Raw genomic sequence first — 26,801 nt, forward strand, 5'->3', positions numbered from 1 at the left:
ACAACAAAAATGAAAACATAAAATCAAAACCCATATGGAGTAATCCCAATTACACCTTCTGGAGGCAAGACCCAAGGACCTGAAAGTCTCCAACTAAACCATGAGACCAAGCTCCTGAAAGAACAGAGTTTAGCTTAGTCATCTTCATTATGCCCCAGCCACAGAACCTAGCGGCTTGCACATACTGTTCACCCAAGGAATGTTCACTGAATAAATATCTATAAAGGAAGAGAATCAGTGTGGTTTTCTTTTTAGATACCCAACTCTTCCCCAGTGAGCTCCTCCTCTGTTATTACCTGCCTGTGCTTCAGCATCCTAAGAAGGAAGAGCTTGCTATAAAGTGATGCTTTTTACACAGCCATGACTTTCATCACATCATCTTCTACCTTTATCACCTGCTTATTCTTTACATTCCATTCAGATGCCATGCTCTTTGGTAAGCTCCCTTGCCGCCCATCCTTAGGCTGAGATATCTATGCTAAAATTCTGGGTTTCCATTTTATTTGTAAATATTTAACGATGGGATGGCCACAATACATGAAGATTAACAATTTATGGTAATTAAGTAACAGTGTGAAAATCCTTTGTAGCTTCTTTTCTTTTTATCCAGGTTGACCTCAAACTCATGAGCTCAAATGACCCTCCTACCTTAGCCTGTCAAGCATTCAGACTACTGCATGTACCACTCTGCCTGGTTAAAGCTTCTATCTTTTTATCCGTAAGTGTACTACAGGGTCAACAACTAATCATTGAATATATAAGAAACAATGGTAAAACTCAACTTGTTTCTTTTTGTTGTTATTTTTATTTCTCTATTTGTTCCTATTTGGTCAGCTGATCCTTCAGATTTTAATTTTCTTAAAAAATTAACAAAAGCCCAATTTGGCTATCAAACAGAAAGCAGAAATTAAAATGAACAAAATGCTTGTCTCCTCAGGTCAAAGGTATCCTTTCTTAGCTTTTCGTGATTGACATTCAGCAAGCACACAGCATCAGGCCCACTCTCTCCCAGCGTTCTCTACACTAAGCACCACTGTTCCCAACCCATGTATCATTTCTATCCTTTTTCCTCCAAGGAGGCCTAGCTGGCTTTTTTGCTGGTGTTCAATCTGTTTCATTCTACCTGTACAATCCCTTTCTTTAATATCTTTGAATTTAATTTGCTCCAATTGTACCAAAGAAACAATTCTGTAATAAATCTTAAAATTGAGTTACATATAAAGAAATCTTCTCTCATAATATATAAGAATTAAATTTTCTACCTTATTTCCTCTACTTAGAAAAAATACTTATTTCTTCGTGCTTCCAAAAAATGCATTTCACTTAAGCTAAGGATACACTCTTGCTCTTTACCACAGAAAGTTCTCGGCCCTTCTTTGTTGGCTCTGTACCATGCCATAGCTTATCATAGTTTATCTTCCTTGCATCCTGACTTTTCCTTCAAGTATTTCTTCCTCTAATAAGGTTTAAAATTGCCCTCATATCAGTTGCTTTCTTATCAAATGGTTCTTTGACATTTGAATTTGCCTTAACTATCTTTTTCTCCTTCTCAACTCTCAAATTTTTGGTCTTTATTTATATTTTCCTCACTTCTAGAAGTTGTGTATGCACGCACTCATCGCTGCTCTAGACCTCGCAGACAAGCTCAACGGCTCATATTTTCTTAAGCCGTCATATCAACAATCTTCATATTCACCTTTATAATCTATTTCAAAGGACAACACCTTAGAAAATTTTTATTTCAAAGTTTAAAAATATTACCTTTTGACTAATAATTTAGCAAATAGAAACAAACAAAGAAAACAGTGCCATGGTAGGTGCTGCTCTGCTCATTCTCCATTGTCACCAGGCAAGTAAGAGTTATCTTCTTGTAAAACACTATTATTAACAACTTTCTTACATATTCACTTTTACATAATTTATAAGATTGAAAGACAAAAAATTAAACTTTTAAAATATTTAGTTAATTCATAACATGAATAGAGCAATAGTTTAATAACTTACAGGATCAGCAGGTCCACAGAATTCTCGAAATGTCTTTGAAGAGTTGTTTTGTTGGATTTCTATTGCTACACAAGGCCCAGAGTACAGCTCTGTCACCATCTCCTTTGACATACAATGTAAGAGGAAATGAAAGGATTAAAATAACTGCATGTTTCACCCCAATCCTTTCAATTGTGCTACTTTCCCACTATTTCCAATCTCAAAATGGTCACCTTTAACTTCTTTCCCATCTGCGTCCTGTATACATGCATGTTCTAAATTATGGCCACCTTTGCTCTGAAAATATTTCTCTCATCACTTCACCTCTGCACCTAGTGTCATTAGCATCTTAAGGTAACACTTTGCCTCCTCTCATCACTTGAAGCCATTTCCGGCCTATCTTCCTCTCAGGCTTCCCTCTTTCCCTCCCTCAGCACAGTTTCATCAAATTAATCAAGTGTAAACAGCAGTGTTTCTCCTGAAGGATCTTTAAAAATCTATTATGTGGTTAGCAACAAGGAAAAACACCTAGAAAGTAGAAAACAATAGATGAATTAATTTCCATGTAGTGAATGGTGGTGGCCAAGGGACTGTGACTCTTAGGAGAGGAAACAGTTGTAATAAGCCAGAAAATTCTTCCATCTTGCTGCATGAAAACAACAGCAGACAAGAGAGACAGGCACAGGGCAGGCAGAAAAGTACGGGAGAGCCTGCCATTTCCACGGCACTGCAGACACAGACATGGCTCTGCAAACACAGACACGGCACTGCAGACACAGACACGGCTCTGCAGACACAGACACGGCTCTGCAGACGCCAGCAGGTATGATCTTCGGGGCAGAAGACAGGAGAACTCCGTGCCCTACCACGGAGCTGTTTCTATATCCATGCTTACTGATGCTGCGTTCACTAGAGCAAAGAAGTGGAATTAAACTATTGCCAACCCCATTAGTGAAAATCAGGTTTAAAAAATGAATATAATGGAATACTATTCAGTATACACAAAAAACTATCATAAAATTTGCAAGATAAAAGAATGTAAAATATCAAGCGAGGTCACATGATACCAGAAAGAAAAACAGAAGGGCCTCCCTCATCTGCGAAATCTAGCCAATAATACATGTGTAATTGTAAGCAAATGCACAAGTGTGCAGAGTGGAACATGTAAGAGAACAAGAAAGGGGAAACAGGGAGTACCAGGTGCAGGTGATGGACATGAATTATAAGCTAACTGCTGTTCTAGGTTTAACTCTGTCACAGAGTTTTTTATTTTTGTGGTGAATAAGTGCATAAAATTGTATTTATTGCTGAAGTTAAATTAGCAGGAGGCTCCACAGCCTCAGAATGACTAAGAGGAGTCCGTGCTTCCACAATCCAGAGCAGAAAGCTCTCACACAACACATGACCCACATCAGGTAAAGCCCTCACACAACACATGGACCAACATCAGCTAAAGTCCTCACACTACACAGGCCCACATCAGGTAAAGTCTTCACACAACACATGACCCACATCAGGTAAAGTCCTCACACAACACAGGCCCACATCAGGTAAAGTCTTCACTCAACACATGACCCACATCAGGTAAAGTCTTCACTCAACACATGACCCATATCAGCAAAAGTCCTCACACAACGCATGGAACAACATCAGGTAAAGTCCTCACACAACACACAGGCCCACATCAGGTAAAGTCCTCACAACACATGGACCCACATCAGGTAAAGTCCTCACACAACACACAGGCCCACATCAGGTAAAGTCCTCACAACACATGGACCCACATCAGGTAAAGTCTTCACACAACACATGACCCACATCAGGTAAAGCCCTCACACAACACATGGACCAACATCAGCTAAAGTCCTCACACTACACAGGCCCACATCAGGTAAAGTCTTCACACAACACATGACCCACATCAGGTAAAGTCCTCACACAACACAGGCCCACATCAGGTAAAGTCTTCACTCAACACATGACCCACATCAGGTAAAGTCTTCACTCAACACATGACCCATATCAGCAAAAGTCCTCACACAACGCATGGAACAACATCAGGTAAAGTCCTCACACAACACACAGGCCCACATCAGGTAAAGTCCTCACAACACATGGACCCACATCAGGTAAAGTCCTCACACAACACACAGGCCCACATCAGGTAAAGTCCTCACAACACATGGACCCACATCAGGTAAAGTCTTCACACAACACATGACCCACATCAGGTAAAGTCCTCACATGACACATGACCCACATCAGCTGAAGTCCTCACACAACACATGGCCCACATAAGGTTTATAAATCATCCTTTAAATTTTTTCAATAATTATAAATAACAAGATTTCCGAGATTTGAAACACACACATTGCTTTCCATCACATTATTTTATATTTATTTTGATACTTACATTATACTCAGACACTACACCTTTATAGACTTCATAGAATTCTTCAACATTAGCTCGATCCATATTGAACTACATTAAAAACAAACAAATCAAAACAAAACAAAATTGTAAGCCAATCGAGTGAACTACAATTAGCACTTGACATTAAATCATTTGTTGGACACATACTTTTACTTTTTGCTATGTGGTATCTTTCCCCACACTGGTCTCAAAGACACTATGAAGCCTAGGCTGCCCTTGAATTTGTGAGTGTTCTACCTCAGTGCTGGAATTACAGTTAGTTGTCACCATATCTGTCTTTTTTTTTTTTTTTAAGATTTATTTATTATTATGTATACAGTGTTCTGCCTGCATGTACCCAGAAGAGGGCATCAGATCACATTATAGTTGGTTGTGAGCCACCATGTGGTTGCTGGGAGTTGAACTCAGGACCTCTAGAAGAGCAGTCAGTGCTCTTAACCTCTGAGCCATCTCTCCAGCCCCCACCATACCTATCTTATTCTGTCTTTGTTTTTTCTTTTTCTTTTTTTGGTTTTTCAAGACAGGGTCTCTCTGTGTAGCCTTGGCTATCCTGGACTCACTTTGTAGACCAGGCTGGCCTCGAACTCACAGCGATCCGCCTGCCTCTGCCTCCTGAGTGCTGGGATTAAAGGCGTGTGCGACCACGTCTGGCCTTGTTTTTACTTTTTTTAAACTTTTTACTGATGCTTTTTGAGTTCTACATCATGCACCTAAGAGACCACTCATTTCCCTGTTCTCTCATATCTACCCCTCCTCCTTACAACCTCCATCCCAAAATAAAACACACACACACACACACACACACACACACACACACACACACACACACACACACACACAGAGCAAAGCATAGAAAACATCTCACTGTGGAAACTGTAACAGTGTGTCCCACAGTATCCCTCTGTCCACACATCTTCATCTTGCAAATGTTCATTGCAAGTCATTGGTCTGGTTCATGGTTTTTGTTTTGTTTTTGTCTTTTCATCTGTGGCACCATCACTATTGGATCCTCACCGGGCCTCCTTCCAGTTATCCTGTTGTTGTCCTGTGTCATGGAGACCCTGCAGCTTTGGATCAGCAAGGCTGGCCCTTTCACACAGACCAACTGTTTGCAAATGATCATGTGATAAAGATTTTGGAGTGGGGCAACTCAGAGCCCTAACTCTGGCCCTGGGTAGTAGCCGAGCTGGTCAACCAGCCTGCTTTCCCTTATCCACACCACCAGGGCAAGCTCTCCAGCACTGCTCCAACTAGGCCACCTAATGCTGCCAGCGGCAAGAGGCAGGGTCAGCTCTCCTGCTCTCATGGCCGTAGAGGCTGGCTCACCCATGCCTTCACTACCAGGGCCAGCTCCACTGTGCTGCCCAGGCAAGGTGCAGGGCTCCCACTCCCCTCTCACACGCCCTCTGGGTCAGCTCGCCTGACAACCACAGGTGGACCAGTTCTCCAGGGTGCTCACCCTCAGCGCTGGCTCACCTGCGCCTGTTCCAGCAGGGTCGGCACTACTGTGCTGCCCAGGTGAGGTGCAAGGTTTGCTTTCCAGAGTGCTGCAGCTGGTGAGGAACAGGGCCTGCTCACCTGCGCAGTCTCATGACTCCTGGGCTAGCTCTCCTGACTGCTGGAGGTTGCAAAGGATGAGGGGGAAACGGGCTGGCTGTCTAATTCTTTTAACTTCAAAATGAGAGTCCTGGATAATTTATTCTTCGAAGAACAAAATGTTATTATAGGTCAGCTGATCAATAATAACAGCTCCATTGTTCATTGCGATTGAGTCAATACTTACTATGTCACACATGACTAGGTTTTATACCTAGTACCATTTCATATAATTCTCACATTCATATGACGTAAGTAGTAAGAGGAGCTCAGATTTATGCATGTTTCTGCTAAGACTCAGAGGCACCATGGAACCTCTCCAAATTGGCCTTCTGTCACTCCCAGAATCTGGCCCACTGCCCACGCCTTCATCCACTACCCTACAACTTTAGGGATAAAATCCTATTCTGGAGACAGCAAAATAGGCATAGGCAATATAATGCTGTTTATTGGTAGACTAGACATATAGGAAAAAAAAACAAAAACAAAAAAACCTAAAGACAGGCCCTTTAGTTCTTATGGAGAAAACAGAAAGCCTACTACTGCCCTCCCAAGCATTTGGGGGGAATCACTAAAACTGGTTTGTAGCAAAGCAGTTAGACACAGCACTGGACTTCCTACTAGCCTTCAAATGTAAGTGCTATCTCTGCTTATGAAACACACCTTTAACAACTAACTCCTTAGCAAGGTTAGTTTTAAATTCAGCCAGGAACAAAACTTGTTATGTTTAGCAGTCTCACAAGCTAAAACACTGAGGAAAGTGTGTCTGAACACTAGTTGTACATCCATTTCTCCTTTGCTTCTCCAATGTTGCCAAGACTGGAGATCACTGAGAAGTGTCAGTCTACAGTCAATAACTCTTATCAGAAGGACTGACTGCCATGGGCAGCGTTACTATTATAGGGAGGGAATTTGGTTTGATTTCAATGCTTTATGGCACATTCATTCACCTTTTACCAATAGTGAATCAAAATGTGACATAAAATATAACTTAATAAAAGTCTACTTAATCTACAACATAATCCCACAGTGGCAAATACTAACATTCTTACGGCCTAGATGAGAAACTGAGGCTAAGGGTGCCCAACCAGGGTCACATGCCTAGAAAACCAATGACCCTTGATAATGCTATCTGTGACTCTAAAAATCAACGACTGCATTTATCATTATACTATAATGCCCTCACCATAGGTTGAAATCTATAATGATTTGTCAAATACACCAGTGAGTACAGCACAAAGGTATCCACAGCTACCGAAATATGTGTTCTGAGTCCAGTTACGGACTTTCTGGGCAGGTCTGAGAAGGCAAGTCTAAGCCAGTATGAGCTTAAGGGCCCCAGGAGATTAAATGCACAAACACTTGAGGGAGAGTTTAGACACCAGCTCCAGGTTGAAGGGCTGAGGCAACCTGAACTCACTGTCCCTTCACTCTGTGCTAAGGAGCTTGGAGCACAGAACAACCGCTCACTGATGCACCTCACTTGACTAAGGAGCTTCGAGCACAGAACAACCGCTCACTGGTGCACCTCACTTGACTCATCTACTTTCAGCTGAAGTTCCAAGAAATGAAGAAACTTTGAAACATAAATCCTGTCTATCATCTGACTATTTGTATCTCAGTAAACAATTACATGGTTTAAATACAATCATTTTGTTTCATTATAAAGCTACTGAGTTCAGCTTTTGGTTGCTGTTTTTGCTGCTGCTGCTGCTGCTGCTGCTGGCTGGCCTGGAACTCACCATGTCTACACAGCAGGCTGGCCTCATGTGAGGAGTGCAGTGACTCAGGATCATGCCACCACATCCAGCCAGGTTACTGAATCTGCATGCTTTTAATTTTAATAAATGCAAATCTCAAGTGCACAGGGGGCATTTAGCTAAGCACGTTTTAAGGCTTATTAAAAAACAATTCTTCCATATATTATGGCTCATTGCAAACCACTTACCATCTGCATCGCTGTGATGTCAAAGCCTGCATCTCGAATAGCTATTAAGAGCTTTCCCAACAATCCTAAAATTGAAGAACAAATTGGCTCAAAACATAAAATATTTGAATATTTTAGGTTTCTAAGCAATACAAAATTTCAACAATTTTCTTTGTTCCTACTGCAAGAGAAAGCCAGTCAGTGGCTGAGCTGAGCACCACACTTAATCACTTGACTCCCTCTGTAAGTGCTTCAAGAATATCAACGGTGGCCCTGAGAACCAGGCAAAAAGCTTTTAAGCTACTATTTGCCTTTAAGGTCCCATAAATCTAGTGATGTAAATAACATGAGAATCAAATAATTTTAAAACAACATTGCTAAATGAGATGACAAGATGTTATATTTAAGAGGAAAAAGTCAATAATTGAAAAGGTAGGCGAAGACTTCAAGGGGGAATGAAAATATGTAATGTCCTTAAATCCTGAAGAAAAATGATGGGCTTTACATAAAGACAGAAAAGTGTGAGCAACTCAGAAAAGATGAGTAACCCCGGGAGAGGAGTATGCCCCAACCGAAGGTCTGTGCGCTAGTCTCCCCACCCCCCATATACGCTGTGATGATTTGAATAAAAATGGCCCTCAGAGGCTCACAGATTTGAATGTTTGGTTCCTAGTTGGTGGTTTAGGAAGGATGAAGAGGAGTGTGGCCTTGCAGGCGGAGGTGTGTCACAGCATGGACTCTGAGGTTTCAAAAGCCCACAGCAGGTCCCATCTCTCTCTGTCCCTGGCTGTGGACCAGACAGAAGCTCTCACCTACTGCTCCACTCTAGTCTCACACCTACGTGCATGCTGCCATGCTTCCCTCAACAACAGAAACGGACTGACCTTCTCAAACTGGAAACAAGCCCCTAACTCAATGCTTTTTGTTTGTAAGTTGCTTTGGTCATGGTATCTCTTCACAGCAATTGGTCAATACTAAGACATACACTATGACCAAAAGAAACTTAGGGCAAAAAGGTTTATTTTAGCTTACAGTTTATACTCCATCATGAAGGGAAGTCAGGGTACAAAACTCAAGGTAGGAGCCTGAAGCAGACCATGGAGGAACTCTGATTAATGTCTTGCTCTCCATGGCTTGTTTAGCTTTCTTTATTTTCCTACCTTTCTTCTTTTTTTTTTCTTCTTCTTCCCACTCCCTACTCCTCCCCTTCTTCTTTTGGCTTTTTAAGACAGCTCTCACTATGCAGTTCTAGTTGCACTGGAACTTGCTATGTAGATCTACCTGCCTCTGCTCGGTCAGTGCTGGGATTAAATAAAGGCCTGTGCCACCTCTCCCTGGGTCAGCTTTTTTTCTGACACAGTCCAGGATCACCTGCCCAGGAGTGAGCTGGGCCCACCCACATCAGCCAACAATCAAGAAAATGACACCCAGACTTGCCTACAGGCGGATATGCTGGAGGCAATTCCTCAACCGAGAGTCTGTCCTCCCGGACAGCTCAACATTTGGGTCAAGTCGACACAAGTTACCCAGCACAGTCTTAGATGCCAACATGAGGAATTTGGGCACAAACTCCCTCACAAATGGGTGGTTTTTATAAGGGGGAGGGCCTGTTGTATGATGATAATTTTGAGATAGTTTTGCTTCATATAAAATCTTATTATATACACATACTTCTTATTGATTTTGTTATCTGACAATTTACACAGTATATGACGTATTCTGGTCACTCTCTCCCTCATACCTTCTCTTTTCTCCTTCCCTGCCACCCCTGCCAGCCAGTACCTCTACACAAATCACTACTTTGGTTTTGAGCTGTGACCCATTTAACCAGGGCCATCTGTGTGACCATTAGGTTGGGACTAGCTACTGGAGCCTGGTGTGCAGATAGACAACTGAAGGCAATGGTTACAGGCCTGCTCAGTAACAGGCAGTTCAGCAGTGAGGTCTCCTGAGTCTCTACTCCACCCACTCGTGACTGCTGAGGGGCCCATTCTTATGCAGACCCAGGTAGACACCCTTAGCTGCTGTCAGTTGTGATAGCAACCACTGTTTGTTGGCCAAACAAAAGCATCTAGTTGGCCTCAGCTGAGCGCATAGTTTGAATAGTTATATAGGATGTGAGTTTTTCCTACATATTAACTCTGGACAAAAAAAAGTAGTTCCTGTGTACTCTCCACTTCTTCACAGAGTATTAAGATGACCTGCAGTATTCCATGACCTCCCATACGTGAGGGACTTCCCCCACACATGATCATGGCAGTTAAAAGTACAATATGCACTGGTATAATTTCACATTTCACTTGATCTATTCCAAAGCACTAGAATATTCATCATGCTTCTGCCCAGTACAAAGGGCAACACACCTAAAGGGACAAATAAACTCAGGATTTTAAAAGTAATATTGACTTTATAGATCCCTACAAAGGTCTCATAACAAAGAAATGTTATGCTACACAAATGTTACACATTGACATATGAATCTTGATGACAGTGTGAGGCAGTATTGTACTAGCCAAGCTAAAGATAACTTTAAAGCCTGGATCTATTTTAAACCTATACTATAGATGTATAATCCTATTGAGCTATGTTTCCTGGAATGTAAAGAAGCAAGTATGATAAGCAAGTATGGTGTTATAGCCCTAGCATTACCACTACTGTCAAGGACAGTCACACACAGGCCTGATTCGTATCTAAAAATTCCTACTAGTTTAGGTCATATGGAATCTTTGCTGCCACCTCTGTTAATCCAGCTTACTCAATATCCATAGATACTGCCTTTTTGTGTCCACTTAGTTATGTGCGGTGATAAGTCACAGAAGCATTTAAGAACGCAGTTTTGTGTTTAACAGCTCAGAACACAAAAAGTCAATAACCATATGTTCTATATTCTGTCCTAGATAGAAAATGTTCAGATGACTGAACAAATGGCAATAACTATGTAAATGAAGCAATGCATGTAGCAATAAAATAAAACAAAATGGTATCCCAGGAAGCAAAAGACAAAAAGGTCAAACCAAGCTGAGCGTCTTACTTGACTGATGTTTGTATAACTACTGTCCTTGATAATAGTTTGCTTAATACTCCATGAATGTCACCTCTTAATTGTTCAAATGTCAAATCATTTCTTTATCTCCACTTATTACATTTTTACCTGGTTTGTTCAAAAGTTTCTTTTTAGATGTCTTTCTCATATCAACTCATACAATATCAGATATTTATTATTTAATCCTGCCCTTTCTGTGACCACACCCAATTTCCCTTTAAAGCACTTTCCTAACCATTTGATTGGCAAGGAAGTGTCAACTTCCTATATGACCCAATAACTACAAGTGTTCATCGTGAGGTCAAGAGGCGGAGCCCAGATCTAGGCAAAACCAATCATCGCACTTTGATTCCCAGGCTATAGTAATTCAGTTAGGAACAGAACCATAATTAGCTTAAGCCACAGAGTCCTTCCCTGAGATTTTCTTAGAGCTGAAATTGGGGAAAACACTTTGCAATGTGTTCACAAGGGTGTGAACCCTCTACAGTTGGCAGCTCTCCTTTCTTCCAAAGTCCTGGGAAATTTATCTAGCAGGATGAAGCTGAGAGTCAAGAGAAGCGAACATGAAGCAGAGGTAACAGGGTTACTAAGTCTTTGTTTAGAGCCTTCCATAGCGCACAGCACAGCGCTTATTGTAATATTGTGACGGGGAACCAAGTGGGCTTTCTTCTCTTGTACTGAAGGGTTCTTCTGATGCTACCTGTTTATGTAGGAGGTAAAATGCTACACCCTGAGAGGGAAAAGCTGTACGGCTGGAAAGCAAGAATAAGCCTGGAATCCCAGCACTCGGGAGGCAGAGGTAGGCAGAGCGCTGTGAGTTCAAGGCCAGCCTGGTCTACAAAGCGACACCAGGGCAGCCAAGGATACACAGAGAAACCCTGTCTCAAAAAACCTAAAAAACAAAAACAGAAAATGCAATAAAGCAAGAAGGAAATGAAAGGCATTTGGATCAGAAAGGAAAAAACATAACCACATGCTTGCATGTAACAAGATTCTCATGTAAAAAAAAATGTTAATCTACAACTAAGTCTTAGAAGTAATAACTAGTTTCAACACGGTGACAGGATTTGAGATTCCCATTAACAAGTGAATTCTCTTTAAGCTGATAGATAAGTTTATCATGTTTTCTACCAACATCCTAGTAAATTCTTATACAAATAAAGATATGAGTACTTTAAAACTACGTGGAAATACAAAATAAAATAGCTAAGACAACTTCAGGAAGGAAGGATGTGGAGCCAGGTGCTGTGGTGCCCACCTAAATCCCAGCACCTGTGAGACTGAAGGGGGCGAAGCTGAGCTTCAAGGTCTAGGCCAGCCTGGGCTCCATGAGGCGTTAGAGCCAGTCAGGGATTCAGCCTGACATAGGTCAATAAATAAGAGAACGAGTAGGAGGGCTCGCTCTACTCACAACTGTCATCAAGATAGTGAGTGCTGGCAGAGCAGCTGCGCACATGTGCGTCAGTGGATCAATAACAACGCTGCAGACGTGGCCCCACCCCACCCCTTTTTTTTTTTAAAGGCAAAAGCAAGTCAGTGAAGGGGGAGTTGACCTTCTCAGCAAACTCAGCCACACACATGCAGGGAAGTGAGGAAAAATGGCCTCTGCAGCTACTTTTCAGAACATGTGTGCACTGGGACATCTGCATGGGTTTGGCAGAACTCCTTCCACATATGCTGTATGTACTAGTGACATAGCATTTCATATAATCCTCACAGTATTCCTATGTACAGGGTGTTTCATGTTGAGATCCTAACCTGATGGGGTTGTATTAGGAGATAGGGCAGCATGCGCTCTCGGCCTTTGGCTATAATCAAGAATAGGATTAGAAGGCAGATTCTTGAGAGTGATTACGTCATTAGGGTAAATCCACAGGTCTGTGAGTAGGATCTTTATAAAAGATTCTTTAGGAAATGGTAAAATAGTGAAAAATGCCCACAAGGAAATTTTATATTTTACTTAAATAAGATTTGTTAAGAAAGGTTTATTTTTGGGACAGCCAAGAGTACATAAACTAACAAAATGGTTATGTAGATGATACGTTAAATACTAATTCCATCTAAACCAGATTGGAGAAATCCTATTGCCTTTAAAACTTATATCTGGTGAAATAAAAGACATTAAAAGTAAAAAATAGTAGTGTTTTAAAACCATGATTACCATAAATGCAAATCAAAGCTGAAGATTATGAGCACTTAGATTTATTTGCAATGCCGAAGTACAAACTAAATCACAAGGATTACTACTTTCAACACAAGGAACTTAATGCTGATCCAAGCAAACATGCATAACAAACAACCCTGTGCATATAACTATGTGGAAACATTTGTTTTTTCTATGGAAAAGTTACGAAGTAATGCCACTTCACTGGGAATTTTCCAGTAAGTTTCAGAAGGCCGCAGATTGCTGGGGTATGTCCTTCAGTTTCCATTACCACGCAGCAGATATCTGAATAGTCAACTTACAACTCACAACTGTTTGGCTCACAGTTTGGCAGGTTTCGTTCTATGATGTGTTGCTTTTAGGCCTGTGATTAGACCACCAGGCATGGCAGAAATCCTGGCAGAGGAAATCATTTACCGCATGGCCAGGAAGCAAGAGAGAAGGGACTGCGTTCCATCACTCACCTTAAGGACATATCGCCAATGATCTAAAGCCCTTTCACCAGGCCCCACCTTCCAGTGTCACCATGAACTATGTCATTAACATCTGAGTATTAAGAGGACACTTAAGATCCAAAATACAGCAGACTTGTTATGTTTTATGCTATATTCTTTTTTAAAAAAAAATATTTATTATGTATATAGTGTTTTGCCTGCATATACAACTACACTCCAAAAGAGGGCACCAGATCTTATTGTAGATGCTTGTGAGCCATCATGTGGTTGCTGGGAACTAAACTCAGGACCTTTGGAAGAGCAGTCAATGCTCTTAACCTCTGAGCCATCTCTCCAGCCCATATGCTACTATTCTTAAAATAGAAATTTAATAATAAACAATGGGTTAGATTCAGTTTAAGTATTTAAATTAGGAACTAAGAAAGGCATTTAGGATATCTACTATTGATCAATTATTTGACCATAAAATCCAACCTAGTAGCAAATAGGCTTATAAAAAAGATTTAATTTAACCAATAACATTTCGGACCCTCCACTTATCCCACACATCCAGATATAAAATAACACTTTCTTTACCAACTTTATAATAAGAATTACACATAAACTCATTGCAAAGAAATAGAAGGAGTTACCAATATAAGAGCTTTATAGATGTGCCCATAATGTAGTGCCTGCATAGTGAATTCAAGAATGCAGTAAGGCAGCAAAGTGTGGACAGGACAGACAGACAGACAGACAGACAGAGACGAAGACCCTGAGGGAAGAGCAGTCAAATGGCATTGTTCTCTGTGAAGACAGGATAGGTTTAACATAGCAGAAGAAGTGAGGAAGGACTAGCTGGCTGCAGTAAGATAACAGGCTTAAGACTGAAAAGACCAGGAAAAAAATTAAAAAGTAGGGGACTAAGGAAAGCCGGAAACTGACAAAGCTGGGTTCTGTGCCACGGGGATTTCTAGCTTCCCACGAGGCGAGGCGCCTCCTGATTAGAGAGGTGAACTCCTCTGGGGCTGGGATGAGAACAAGTCCCATGTGAAGATGGCTCCGGGCTTCTAGATGTTAATGAGTGCGACTTCACAGTTGCATGCACGTGCAGAACCACTGGTAGAAACGCCTCAGTGTTACAGCCAAATGCCACGGAAGACCGAAAAGCTAACCCCAAGCCATGTAAACATTCATCCCAATATGGACAAAGCAAATATTTTCCTTACCTAAAATTAATTCTGATGTTTGTTACCTTTTCAAGAAACACACTTCCAAAGCTTCTCAAAGCTAGCTGGGTTTGCATATATTTTTAAATCAGTACCTGGTTTTGTTTATTTTAGCTACCCAAAGTCACAGCCAAGGAGACCTGCAAAGTTAGACACAGTATCTCAGGAACATTGCTTCTTCTGCTAGTTTCAAATGGCCCTGGCATCTCCAGCTTCAGGAAGGCCATTTGCTATTTACACAAAGGCTTCAAAATAGACACATCCTTGCCTACAAATCAAAACACTCTCGCCCTTGTCTGTGTAGTGTGTACTGTATTCAAATTCTTTTTTTAAACTTTTTATTCTTTGTGAATTTCACATCATGCACCCCAACCCAAATCACTCCCCATCCCTTCATACCCTCCATCTGCCCTTGCAACCCCCAAAGAAAACAAGATATAACAATAACAGTAACAACAACAACAACAATAATAATGATGATGATGATGAAGATGATGATGATGTCTTGATGGAAGCTGTAGTGTGTCACACAGTACACCCTTTTGTCCACACATCTTAACTTGCAAATGTTCATTGCAATGGGTTATTGGTCTGCTCAAGGCCTCTGGCTTCTGCTACACTAACAATACTGGATACTCGGGTCTCCTCTTGGATTTCCTGTTGTTGCCCTGTGTCATGGAGACCCTGAAGCTTTGGATCTGCATGATTGGCCCTTTCACCAGTTCCAGCAGATGTTGGGGACGGCAAACTCAAAGCCCTGGATCTGAGCCTGAAAGGAAGCTGAGTTGGTCATCCACCAGGTCTCCTGTGCCCACACCACCAGGCTGAGCTCTCCAGCACTGCCCTAGCTAGCTCACCCAATACCACAGCCGGCAAGGAGCAAGGTCAGCTCTTAAGCACTCAGGACCAGTTCATCTCCACCCCTGCTACTAGGGTCAGTTCTACTGTGCTGCCCAGGTGAGGTGCAGGCCCTACTTTCCCACCTGCCGCATGTGATGATGGGTGATATGTTCAAATGCTTGCCCTTGTGTGTGCAGTGTGTACTATAATCAAATGCTTGCCCTTGTGTGTGCAGTGTGTACTATATTCAAATGTTTGCCCTTGTGTGTGCAGTGTGTACTATATTCAAATGTTTGCCCTTGTGTGTGCAGTGTGTACTATATTCAAATGTTTGCCCTTGTGTGTGCAGTGTGTACTATAATCAAATGCTTGCCCTTGTGTGTGCAGTGTGTACTATATTCAAATGTTTGCCCTTGTGTGTGCAGTGTGTACTATATTCAAATGTTTGCCCTTGTGTGTACAGTGTGTACTATATTCAAATGCTTGCCCTTGTGTGTGCAGTGTGTACTATAATCAAATGCTTGCCCTTGTGTGTGCAGTGTGTACTACAATCAAATGCTTGCCCTTGTGTGTGCAGTGTGTACTATATTCAAATGCTTGTCCTTGTGTGTGCAGTGTGTACTATAATCAAATGCTTGTCCTTGTGTGTGCAGTGTGTACTACAATCAAATGCTTGTCCTTGTGTGTGCAGTGTGTACTACAATCAAATGCTTGTCCTTGTGTGTGCAGTGTGTACTACAATCAAATGCTTGTCCTTGTGTGTGCAGTGTGTACTACAATCAAATGCTTGTCCTTGTGTGTGCAGTGTGTACTACAATCAAATGCTTGCCCTTGTGTGTGCAGTGTGTACTACAATCAAATGCTTGTCCTTGTGTGTGCAGTGTGTACTATATTCAAATGCTTGCCCTTGTGTGTGCAGTGTGTACTATAATCAAATGCTTGCCCTTGTTTGTACAGTGTGTACAGTATATTCACTGGTACAGACCACTTTTCTGCTAGTTCCTGCTGTGTTGACAATGGGGAAGCTTTGCTGCTGGCGGGCCTCAAATATGGTGTCATTATTAACTAGTGTGAGCATGACCTGGAAACCTAACAGAAAATCAAGATACTTCAGGTCTGTAATCTTAGACTCTTGAGCGTCTGAGGCAGGAGGACCATGAGAAAGTCACAGCCTTTCTACACCCATAACTCAACCTACACAACCAAAGGAAACCATAAATGTATACTTGGTTTTTGTCTTAATTTCTATTCTTTATTATTTAACTTAGAAATCATAAGACACATAAATGAAAAAAAAAAGTGTATCATGAAAGTAAGCTTTCCCGCACTGCAGTTCCCAGCAAAGGCGTCTGTCGTTGTGCTCATTTCTCCCATGCTCATCTAGAATATTCAACCCATACACATGCACAGGTGTGTGTGTGCATACATACATGTACATATATGCCATATGCTTTATGCTGTACTTACTTTTCATATATTAGTTGTAAATAAAAGCATACCTTATGGTAGAGCATATAGCATACACGTGAAGTATAATAAATAACTTTGCAGGGAACCACCAGCTACACCAGAGGCCGAGGCGGGACCTCACTGCAGGCCTCCCCAGTTGTTAGCCTTCCCCAGAGGTGACCGCTTGGCTCTGGGATGATCATTCCTTTGTGCTTTACCATCTATGCATTATTATTATGTATTTATTTATACTTAGGGTAGATGAAGGGCAAGGAGAAAGGGAAGAACAAGAAAAGACAAACTAAAGAAAAGGGAGTAGAAAAGAAAGTTAAGACAAGTGAAAAGAACAAGAGGTTATAGGAGAGAAAAATGAAAAGATTTCATGAGAAAGTTCATAACTAAACAGATAAATATAAGAAAGGAATAAACCAAAAAATCTACAAGCCACTTTAAAAATCAGAAAAATAAAAACAAAACACTATTAAAGGTAGAAATAAAGTAGGGAGACAAAAAATAAAAAGGTAGATATAAGATTACCCAATAAACAAACTAACAAAATTAGATCAGTTTATGAGATTATGGAGATAACTAAAAAAACAGCATAAAAGATTGTGTAAAGTTTGGTCAAGTGAAATGTCCGTGAAAACACAATGAAAAGAACAAAATGGATTGAGGGTTGGTTACCCATGCTTTATGCTGCTGCTGCACTCACCATACTGGATGAGTGTCTGAGAGCCCCAGAGGCCTTCGCTTTCCTAGTTGCATAGCAGCGGCCTCTGCTGGTCACAGTAAGGTTTTTAGTATATGCTGGACTGATTGCCCCACCCTTCTGAGACTACCAATTTGTATTGTATCCCAAGGTGGCGATGAGGCAGGGGATTGCTCCCAAATGGGCTAAAATGAGAAATGTAGCCACAGCACCAAGGACTGTACAAACTCCTAAGCATCAATCACCATGGAGGGCTGTGGTGCAGCTATCAGTACCCCTGGAGCTTTCCTGAGCATCTCTACCAGTAACACCTACAATACACACCTGGCTCCAGCGATAACTGGTCTAGCTGTGGACCTCAGAGTCAGAGTCATTCTCAGTGAACGAAGTCGGCTTTCAGGCACCGGAGGTGAGACTTTCTTTATACATGTTACTGTCTGGGATGAGCAGTTTGCATTTTCGGGTTGTCAGCATCTGGCCCTCCTACTCTCCACAGCTATATTCAGAGCTATCTTTTACTGAGACTAAGGTAGGTTCCATGTAGGCACTTTGACTTATGACTGTTCTTAGTCTCAGAGGGTACCTCAGCATTAACAATAGGTTCCCTCACGGGGCATGGTGGCACACGCCTGTAATCCCAGCACTCAGGGAGGCAGAGGCAGACAGATCACAGTGAGTTCCTGGCCAGCCTCATCTACAAAGCAAGTCCAGGACAGCCACGGCTACACAGAAAAACCGTCTTGAAAAGCCACCACCACCACCACCACCACCACCAAAAATCCCACAGGGCTCTGAGCCAGCAAACTTGGAATTTCTAACTCACTCTACCATAGAAGTCACTGCTTCAGCAAATCTCAGAATTAGATTGAAGTATCTGAAAGCTGTAGCTTGTCTTGAAGGCATGAATGTGAAGAATAGAAGTGCTGATGAAAACAAACTAGCAGTCTTGTCCTTAAGACAAGCGACAGCCCATGTGCTCAGCAAGCTTCCGACTATGTGCTTGAAGGACGTAAGTGCTAAAGAACGCCTTAGCCAAGTCCAGAGCCAATACAGGAGGGACCTGCACAATCACCTGCATAGCGATGTGGTCGGAATGAAGATGGCCCCCATAGGCGCATAGGGAGTGGCATTATCGGAGGGAGGGGTGGCCTTGCTGAAGGAAGTGTGTCACTGGGGGTGGGAGGGGGTGGCTCACTGTCCCTTCCTGCTGCCTGTGGATCCAGATGCACTGTCATGGAGAGCATTATGGCTGTTGGCACTAACCATTGTCTGAAAGTTTCTGTGCATACCTAGACCCTAACAGTTGAACAGCTAACCAGTCAAGTCACATGTCATGTTGTTTGACGTCATTGCCTGACATTGTCATTTTCCTTCTTATGCTTCGCATGCTGGTCTGTCAGATGGCTAATCATCTATTAGAGGACAGTATCACCAGCCATTAGGAGCTGATGATAACTAAAGTGCACGTGACACAGACCGAAGAGAATTCTGTCTCAAGGACTGTGTAACCGACAGAAGACGGCACTGGTGCCGCCTCTTCTCCTGGCCGTGTGCACGAGTGCCTGTGTAACTGCACAGTGACTGAGCAACACAGATGCTCCTTCCTCCTCCACTTTGCTCTGTTCTGCAGACTGCTTCCTCCCTTCCTTCTTCTAACCAGGAGCTAGGCCAGGCCCTAGGGAGGTGGGATCCAGGAAGTTGGAGGGCATGACATTAGTTTATTAAAAAAGATTTGAAAATGGAAAAATAAGAAAGCACAATCTGATATTGGAAGACCAAGAGATGATGCATGCTCCGTGGAAGATTAAAACTGCCCAAATTCTGACAATATAGTTATAATCAATCGGTTCTTCTGAGGAAGGAGTAGAAGATGCAAAGAACAGAGGATGCCAGGTTTCCAAATGACACGGGAAACGATGGGAGGACTTCATGGTTATAAAAAATGCTAAAGAAACATGGTCACTGGAAGTGACTCTGACTGAGCCGGCAGCCAGTTCTTCTACCCTGCATACATGCACAGCTTTCGTTCTCCAGGAAACCTATGGTTCAGAGCCTTTGCTTTGTTAGTTCATTTCCAAGCCACCAGCAGGTCTGCATGCCTGAGCTGACACTTGGAACACACAGGCAACCTCTGTGAGTGAACAGGGAGTGAGGTACTCACCGCAGCTGCTTTACCAGGGCTGTCTTCATGGCAGCTGTGACAGAATGGCCTGTTCCTTGTAAGGAAGGCTGGCAGCAACCTGAGCAAAGTGAAACTAACTCTGGCATACTTGCAATCAGTCTTGAAAGAATCTGAGAACAGATTTATGCCATAGATGCTCTCATTCCTTACTCATTCTTTAGAGGATTCTTAACTCGAGTGAAACATAGCTGAAGCCTTACACTCCATCAGATGATTTAAATTTTAGAACAAATAAAACTACGGAGTAAAGATGGTGGGCTAAACACTGGCCTGGTGAAGGAGGAGTACCACTTATGTAGAAAGGGAGAATCAGCCTCAGAAAGCCACGAAAGAGAAACAGGACAGCTGAAAGGTACAGAAAACTCAATTGTGAAGCATCAAAACCAATAAAGCTGCACCCGCTGCTTAGTCCCGGCTCAGGGGAAAGAAAACCCAAGCCCCACCCTCAAGTTAAGTCAACGGAGAGACCATGCAGAGAGCCTGGGGCGTGAGAAACAATCACATACTGGCCAGCTCAGCTGAGCCCCAGCTGACTGAATGGAGCCACATGCCTACATGACTGCGGGTATCCTGCTGCAGGATTATCAGCTGATGGCACACAAAATTATGAATGATAACTAATTATTTTTAAAACACTAAGTTTGAGGGGCTGGAGAGATGGCTCAGTGGTTAAGAGTACTGTCTGCTCTCCCAAAGGTCCTGAGTTCAATTCTGAGCAACCACATGGTGGCTCACAACCATCTATAACGTGATCTGATGCCCTCTTCTGGCCTGCAGGTGTACATATGCAGGCAGAACACTGTATATATAATAATAAATAAAGAAATCTTAAAAAAAAAACACTAAATTTGAGGCTAGTTTTTTTTAAATAAAGACACAGTTAAAACACTACCGATAATGGATTTCAAAATATTTTTGGAGAGCCTCTAAAATTACTATTAGTAGCTAACTTTTATCACAGTACAAATTGTACTAAGGACATCATGTATTTAAAATTATCCAGGAAATAGATTTTATCACCTCTACTAAACAGATGGGGAAAGGCGGGCCTTAAGGAAATCAGGGAATGCCTCTAAGATCACACAGTAAGCAGCAAAGCCATGGAAGGGTACGAGTCACTTCAAACAATAGACACTATAAGCACTTTTGCCAAAGCAGGATTTCCACAAAGCTCTTTCCCACTGCTTTCTAGATTCTTTAGTTTCTTCTAATTCGGATGAGTAGAGATCTTCTGTGTACACTGTGCATCACAGGTTCAGAAGAGTCCCTAAGGCTCCTGAAGTCTGAGACATCATGGTTGCTAGGCACTGTGACTACTGCCTAGCAACAGATTTTTCTTTACTCTAGTTAACTGTCAAGAGTATCACTGACTTCCCAAGTCAAGATGTTAGTTATTAAGATCATCAATCGTATGAGTTATTATACAACTTTGTCCAGCTATGGTTTTGATCAGTTGATTCAAATATTCATGGTACAAATAATCCCATCTGTGGAATGAACTGGTTCTGGTTTGGGGCTATCCCTATCACTTCTCAGAGTCCACACCTGATAGTATGGTCACACTCCAGGCAGACTCCGAATGTCACAATATGAAAGTCCCTCGGCCGAGGGCTGAGCCTGGGGCTCTGTGCACACAGACAAGCACTGCATGCTGAGCTGCACCTCCAGCCCTAATGCGCACTCTCTGTAAGGACTCTATTGTAATGTACAGCAGTCTCCGGGAGCTATTAACTGCTATCCTTTCTCAAAGTCATAGTTCTTGGCCAGGCTTGGTGTCGCACGCCTTTAACCCCAGCACTTGGGTGGCAAAGACAGGTGGATCTCTGTGAGTTTGAGGCCATCCTGGGCCACAAAGCAAGTCCAGGACAGCCAAGGCTACACAGAGAAACCCTGTCTCTAAAACCAAACCAAAACAAAAGTTATAATTCTTTGGCAAGGAGGGAGCAGAATTCCTGGGATTCTTCCTAATTAACAAATCACTAAGGACATTTAAAGTTCCTGGGAAAACTGATGTCCACATGGAGAGAAATGAAAGTACACCCACACCTATCACTTTGCACAAAGAACACCTCCAAGTGGATCAAAGACCTCACTGTAAAACTTAAAACACTGAAATTCTGGAGGAAAATGCAGGCAGTGCTCTATATGACATAGCTGTAGGAAAGCACTTGCTGAGTAGTATTCCATTTGCTCTGGAGTCAAGACCAACAACTGATAAGTGGGACCTGATGAAACTAAAACAAAACAAAACTTCTGTATCACTAAGAAAACAACCAACCAAGTAAAGAGGAAACCCACAGAATGGGAGAGAACCTTTACCAGCTATACATCTGACAGATAAATATTCACAATACACAAGAACTCAAAAGACAAAGAACAAAGAAAACAAATGACTCATTTTTTAAAAAGGCCACAGATCTGAACAGAGAGCTCTCAAAAGAAGAAACAAAAATAGGTAAGAAATATCTTTAAAAGTGTTCAACATTTTTATCAGTTGGGGAAATGCAAACTAAAGCCATTTTGAGAGTTTATCTTTTCCAAGATAGAACGGCTAAGATCAGGAAAACAACTGACAACAAATGTTAGCAAGGCTGCCAGGGACTGCAAACCAGTTTAGTCACTATGGAAATCGGCATGGAGAATTCTTAAAACACTAAACATAGATCTACCATATGTCCCCACATGTCACTCACTGGTATACGCTCCACACGTATGTGCTCAGCCATGCTCATCATCACTACAGCCATAAGAGCGAGGAAATGGAAACAACATCGATGTTCTTCAACTATTTAATGACTAATGAAAACAGCTTCCATATGGAATACTATTTATCTATAATAAAAAAATGACATCAAGGAACTAAAAGGTGAAAATATGGAACTGAAAAATATCATACTGAGTAACGTAGACTCAGAAAGACAAACACCATCTAGTCTCTCATCTGTGAATGCTAGCTCTTAATTTTTAGATGTGAATACACAAGCTGGAGTAATGGCAGAAACCAGGAAAGGAAGGGAAGGGAACACCAACCCACCGACAAAAACTTCCATCCAGAATTTACCCTTCAGGATAGGCAGGGATTAAGCTAGAGAAGATCAAGGGAATGTGCAACCGGTGCCTGGCCCAACCTGAGCCCCTCCATGGGAGAGCCAACCCCTGACACTATTGATGATGCTCTCCTGTGTTTGCAGATGGGAACCAAGCATGGCTGTCCTCTGAGAGGCTCTGCCCAGCAACGGATCGGAACAGAAACCAAGAATCACAGCCAAAGACTGGGCAGAGTGCAGAGAACCTTGTAGAAGAGTGGGGTGGAGGTGGGGGATAAAAGGAGCCAGAGGGGACAAGAGCTCCACAAGATCAACACTCTCAACTAACCTGGGCCCAGGGTGGCTTGCAGAGACTGAAGGACCAGCCAAGGACCAAGCATGGACTAGACCTAGACCCTCTATACATATATACCCAATGGGCAGCTTAGCCTCCATGTGGGACCCCCAGAAAGGGGTGGGGGCTGTCTCTGACATGGTCTCAGTTCCATGCCTTTCAATCACTTCACCCTGGTATGACTGCCTCGCCAGGACACTGTGAAAGAGGAAGTACACAGTCCTGATGAGACGCCAAGTGCTGGGGGTGGGGTTCTCCTTTTCTGAGGGGCAGGGGACAGGGTATAGAGGGATGAGGGAGGCATGGAGGGGAAAGACCAGGAGGAGAGGAAGGAAGGGGCTGTGATTGAGATGTAAAGTGAATAACTCTAGGGTGGAGGAGGAGAAGGAATCCTAGAGAGGCAGACAGATGGGCACAGGTGCCATGAAGGGTATGTGAGAAAGGAGGGCTTGGGAGGGGCTGTGGACAGGAAGGGAGGGGGGATACAGAGGGAGAGGGAGCAAGGAGAGAGAAACTAAATTTGTTTGAAATACTATAGGGAAACATACCATCTTATAATGTTTACTTAAAATACATATGGTATATGTGTATGTGTGCACACAGTTTAAATGGGGTTATACCACATGGAGTGATAATACTCCTCCAAAGAGCCATAGACTAACAAAAACTGCAATGCTAGGAAATTGGAAACCTCCCTTCACTTTATTGATCAGGGAAGTGCAAGAGACTCCAAAACAACACAAGCTACTGCTATTTACTGTGGCTGCCTCCCAGAACTTGAAGGTAAGACCCGAGTGTTGAAGGCACCAGCCATCTCAGACACAGGACTTGGAGGAAGAAAGCCAGAAATGACCTGGAAGCTTCCTGCTCGAGGACTAGTTCTCAAAGTATCCAAAGGTGCTATGCAAGCTACCAAGGGAGAAAAGCAACTAACAGCTCTACACAGCTCTACAAATTACAATAATGACCAGCCCAACAACCTATCCTAAAGGGAGCAATAGTGGCACAGCTGCCGCAGCTGCCTAACTGGACGTCAGGCCCACTCAACGGAAGGAAACTGTAAACCTACTCTACTGCCTGTGGCCGGAGAGGTCATAGACCCTAGAGCAGAACCTATTACTGCCATTTTCCTTAAGCAATATAATTTTAACTATATCCTAAGAAAGTGTTTCTGTAGGCTTCAACCTTATCCAAACCTACTTTATTTGCGGTTCTTTAATGCTCATACCTCCCTTCCAACCCACAAACGAGGTTTACGGGAACAGGTGAAGTAGACCATTTTTATACTCAGTTCCTTGGAGCAATTCCCATGGTGCAGTCAGCAGGATTTCAGCAGAACAGCAATTCAACCAAAGTTGCTGCTGGAACCTGGAGCAGCAGCCGAAGCCTGGAGCCTCGAAGCCTTCCCTGGCACAGTTTTCTCTAGGAGCATCTCAGCCAAAAAGTACCAAGACCCAAAAAGCCCCTGCCTCCTGTTTTGGGCATATTTTTATGCCTCTCAGAGTCCGTACTAAAATGTGTTTCAGCTGGCAAAAACCAAACCCCTGCATGAGGTGGTTCCTCTTCCAGTGGATAAACATCACCTGATCTCTCATAAGTCTGTTCCCCATCCCACACTTAGGATCAAAACAAAAACATGTTTGTATCCACTACATGCACCTCCTACTCCTCACTAAAAACAGAGACTATTACAGGGATCCACAACTGATCACAATACAAGGAATGGGTGATGTGGGGCGCCCAGCCTCAGGCGGTACATCTATCTATAACAGAACCTCTACACCTAAAGCTCAGGGAACACTGAAGAAGGGTGGAAAGATTTAAGCGCTGGAGCCAGCTGCTAGACCTGACAGGAAAGCTGCATCCATGAGCGCTCAACAATATGGCTGCCTAAATAAGACCTGCATAATGACAATACCACATGCCATGTGGATGGTGGGATGTCATAAAGCCCTACCGTTAGATGAAGAGCCACAAGCAAGCAGCGGCGGCACAGAGAGGGAAAGCCAGTTTGCTCCAGGGACAAGCTACCCGATAGGTTATCAAATCCCAAGTAGTTATTCCTGATCATATGAACATAAGAGCAACACTAAATGGACTCAGCCATGAATTTGAGAGGAGATGGGGGATGCACAGGAGGAATAATGTAAATATAGTAGTCATATACGAAATTCTCAAAAAAAGTCAAGTTAAAAAATAAAGTTTATAAAACTTAAAAATTCTTAAAAATTGGGGTATAAACAATAAGCATTATGCATTCAAAGTAATATTCTTACATGTAGTTTAATATGCTTGGAAGCATCTGATAGAAATTCCATCTGTTTAACTCATTCTTACAGGGCAGAGAACTACAAAATTGACCTTCTAAGTAAGCCTGTCCCAAGCTTTTTTGTTACTGTTGAAACAAAGTTAGATTTATAATGCTTCAATTCAATGTTTCTACAACAAAAATGCTCACACCTGCTTTACACATCCTAGAAGCTGAATGTCACGAACAACATTTAATTTAACAAGCTGGGAGCCTAACTAATCCAAGCAGCCCCATAGCAGGAGACGGAAAGGCCAGGGTGTGTCTTGCAGGGCTCTTTGCCTGTCAGGCATCAAAGCAACTCTCCATGTAAACACTAAAACACTGAAAGAAGTTCTTTTTTAAGAAAAGTTTTAGAAGTGATAAGACATTCCTGCTACCAGTCCTGTTCCAGTCAGGCATCACCACAGTCAATTCTGACAGTTAAAACTGTCCATGTTCTAAGAAATGCTCTGCAGTCAATTTAAAAAAACAAACAAACAAACAAACAAAAACCCAACTCAACAGTGCTTTCATACTTTTATTTTAAAAATACTACAATTACTTTAAAATATTTTCATTAAAACAATTAATTTAGATGGGTGTGGCACATGACTTTAAACTCAGCCCTCGGGAGGCAGAGGCGGTCAGATCTTTATAAGTTCGAGGCCAGCCTGGTCTACAGAGTGAGCTCCAGGACAGCCAGGGCTACACAGAGAAACCCTGTCTTAAAAAACAAAACAAAGAAACAAACACACGAAAACCCTAAATTAATTTTACAAGCCAACCAACATTAAAATACAGACAAGTTTCTTTATTAGGAACTTTGACCCAGCTCCACATAACCATGGCATAGATAAACTTCCAAGGTTGAAACAAAGCTTAAAACACCTTGATACTAAAGCAGCAACACTTCAGAATGAATTACATTATAATCGATGTAATCAAACTACCTAACACATAAATCTGTTATAAGAATGGGAAACTAGGAAATCTTCCGTCTTAGTTAGCTAGGCAGTCAGTATTTTTAAAAGCTAAACTGTTTGGCCATACCATGTGCAAAGGGGCATTCCCAGTTTAGTGAGCCCTCCTGCCTGCCCCAGTCACAACAGGCAACCAGAAAGCAGCTGCTGGTGCTGTACA

At 42.3% G+C, this 26,801-nt stretch overlaps 1 protein-coding gene and 1 long non-coding RNA gene across 8 annotated transcripts in view; one reads left to right on the forward strand and one right to left on the reverse strand.

Annotated features, from left to right (window-relative positions):
• The window catches only part of NME7 (NME/NM23 family member 7), a 116,669-nt gene that overhangs the window by 45,496 nt on the left and 44,372 nt on the right, over positions 1-26,801 (reverse strand). For all 7 annotated transcript variants that reach the window (XM_084755490.1, XM_084755486.1, XM_084755489.1 and 4 more), the window contains 3 exons: positions 7,962-8,026; positions 4,397-4,465; positions 2,005-2,106 (listed from right to left, as the gene is read on the reverse strand). In XM_084755490.1, the coding sequence (XP_084611616.1) occupies positions 2,005-2,106; positions 4,397-4,465; positions 7,962-8,026 (236 nt within the window). The remainder of the gene's footprint in view (positions 1-2,004; positions 2,107-4,396; positions 4,466-7,961; positions 8,027-26,801) is intronic.
• Positions 2,146-4,382, forward strand: LOC311583227. The gene is made up of 3 exons (XR_014774418.1): positions 2,146-3,567; positions 3,602-3,975; positions 4,010-4,382. It is a non-coding gene; the product is annotated as an uncharacterized lncRNA (long non-coding RNA).

The sequence above is a fragment of the Acomys minous genome (genome assembly GCF_964271855.1).
Source record: "Acomys minous genome assembly, chromosome: 1".
In the NCBI taxonomy this organism is placed as follows: Eukaryota; Metazoa; Chordata; class Mammalia; order Rodentia; family Muridae; genus Acomys; species Acomys minous.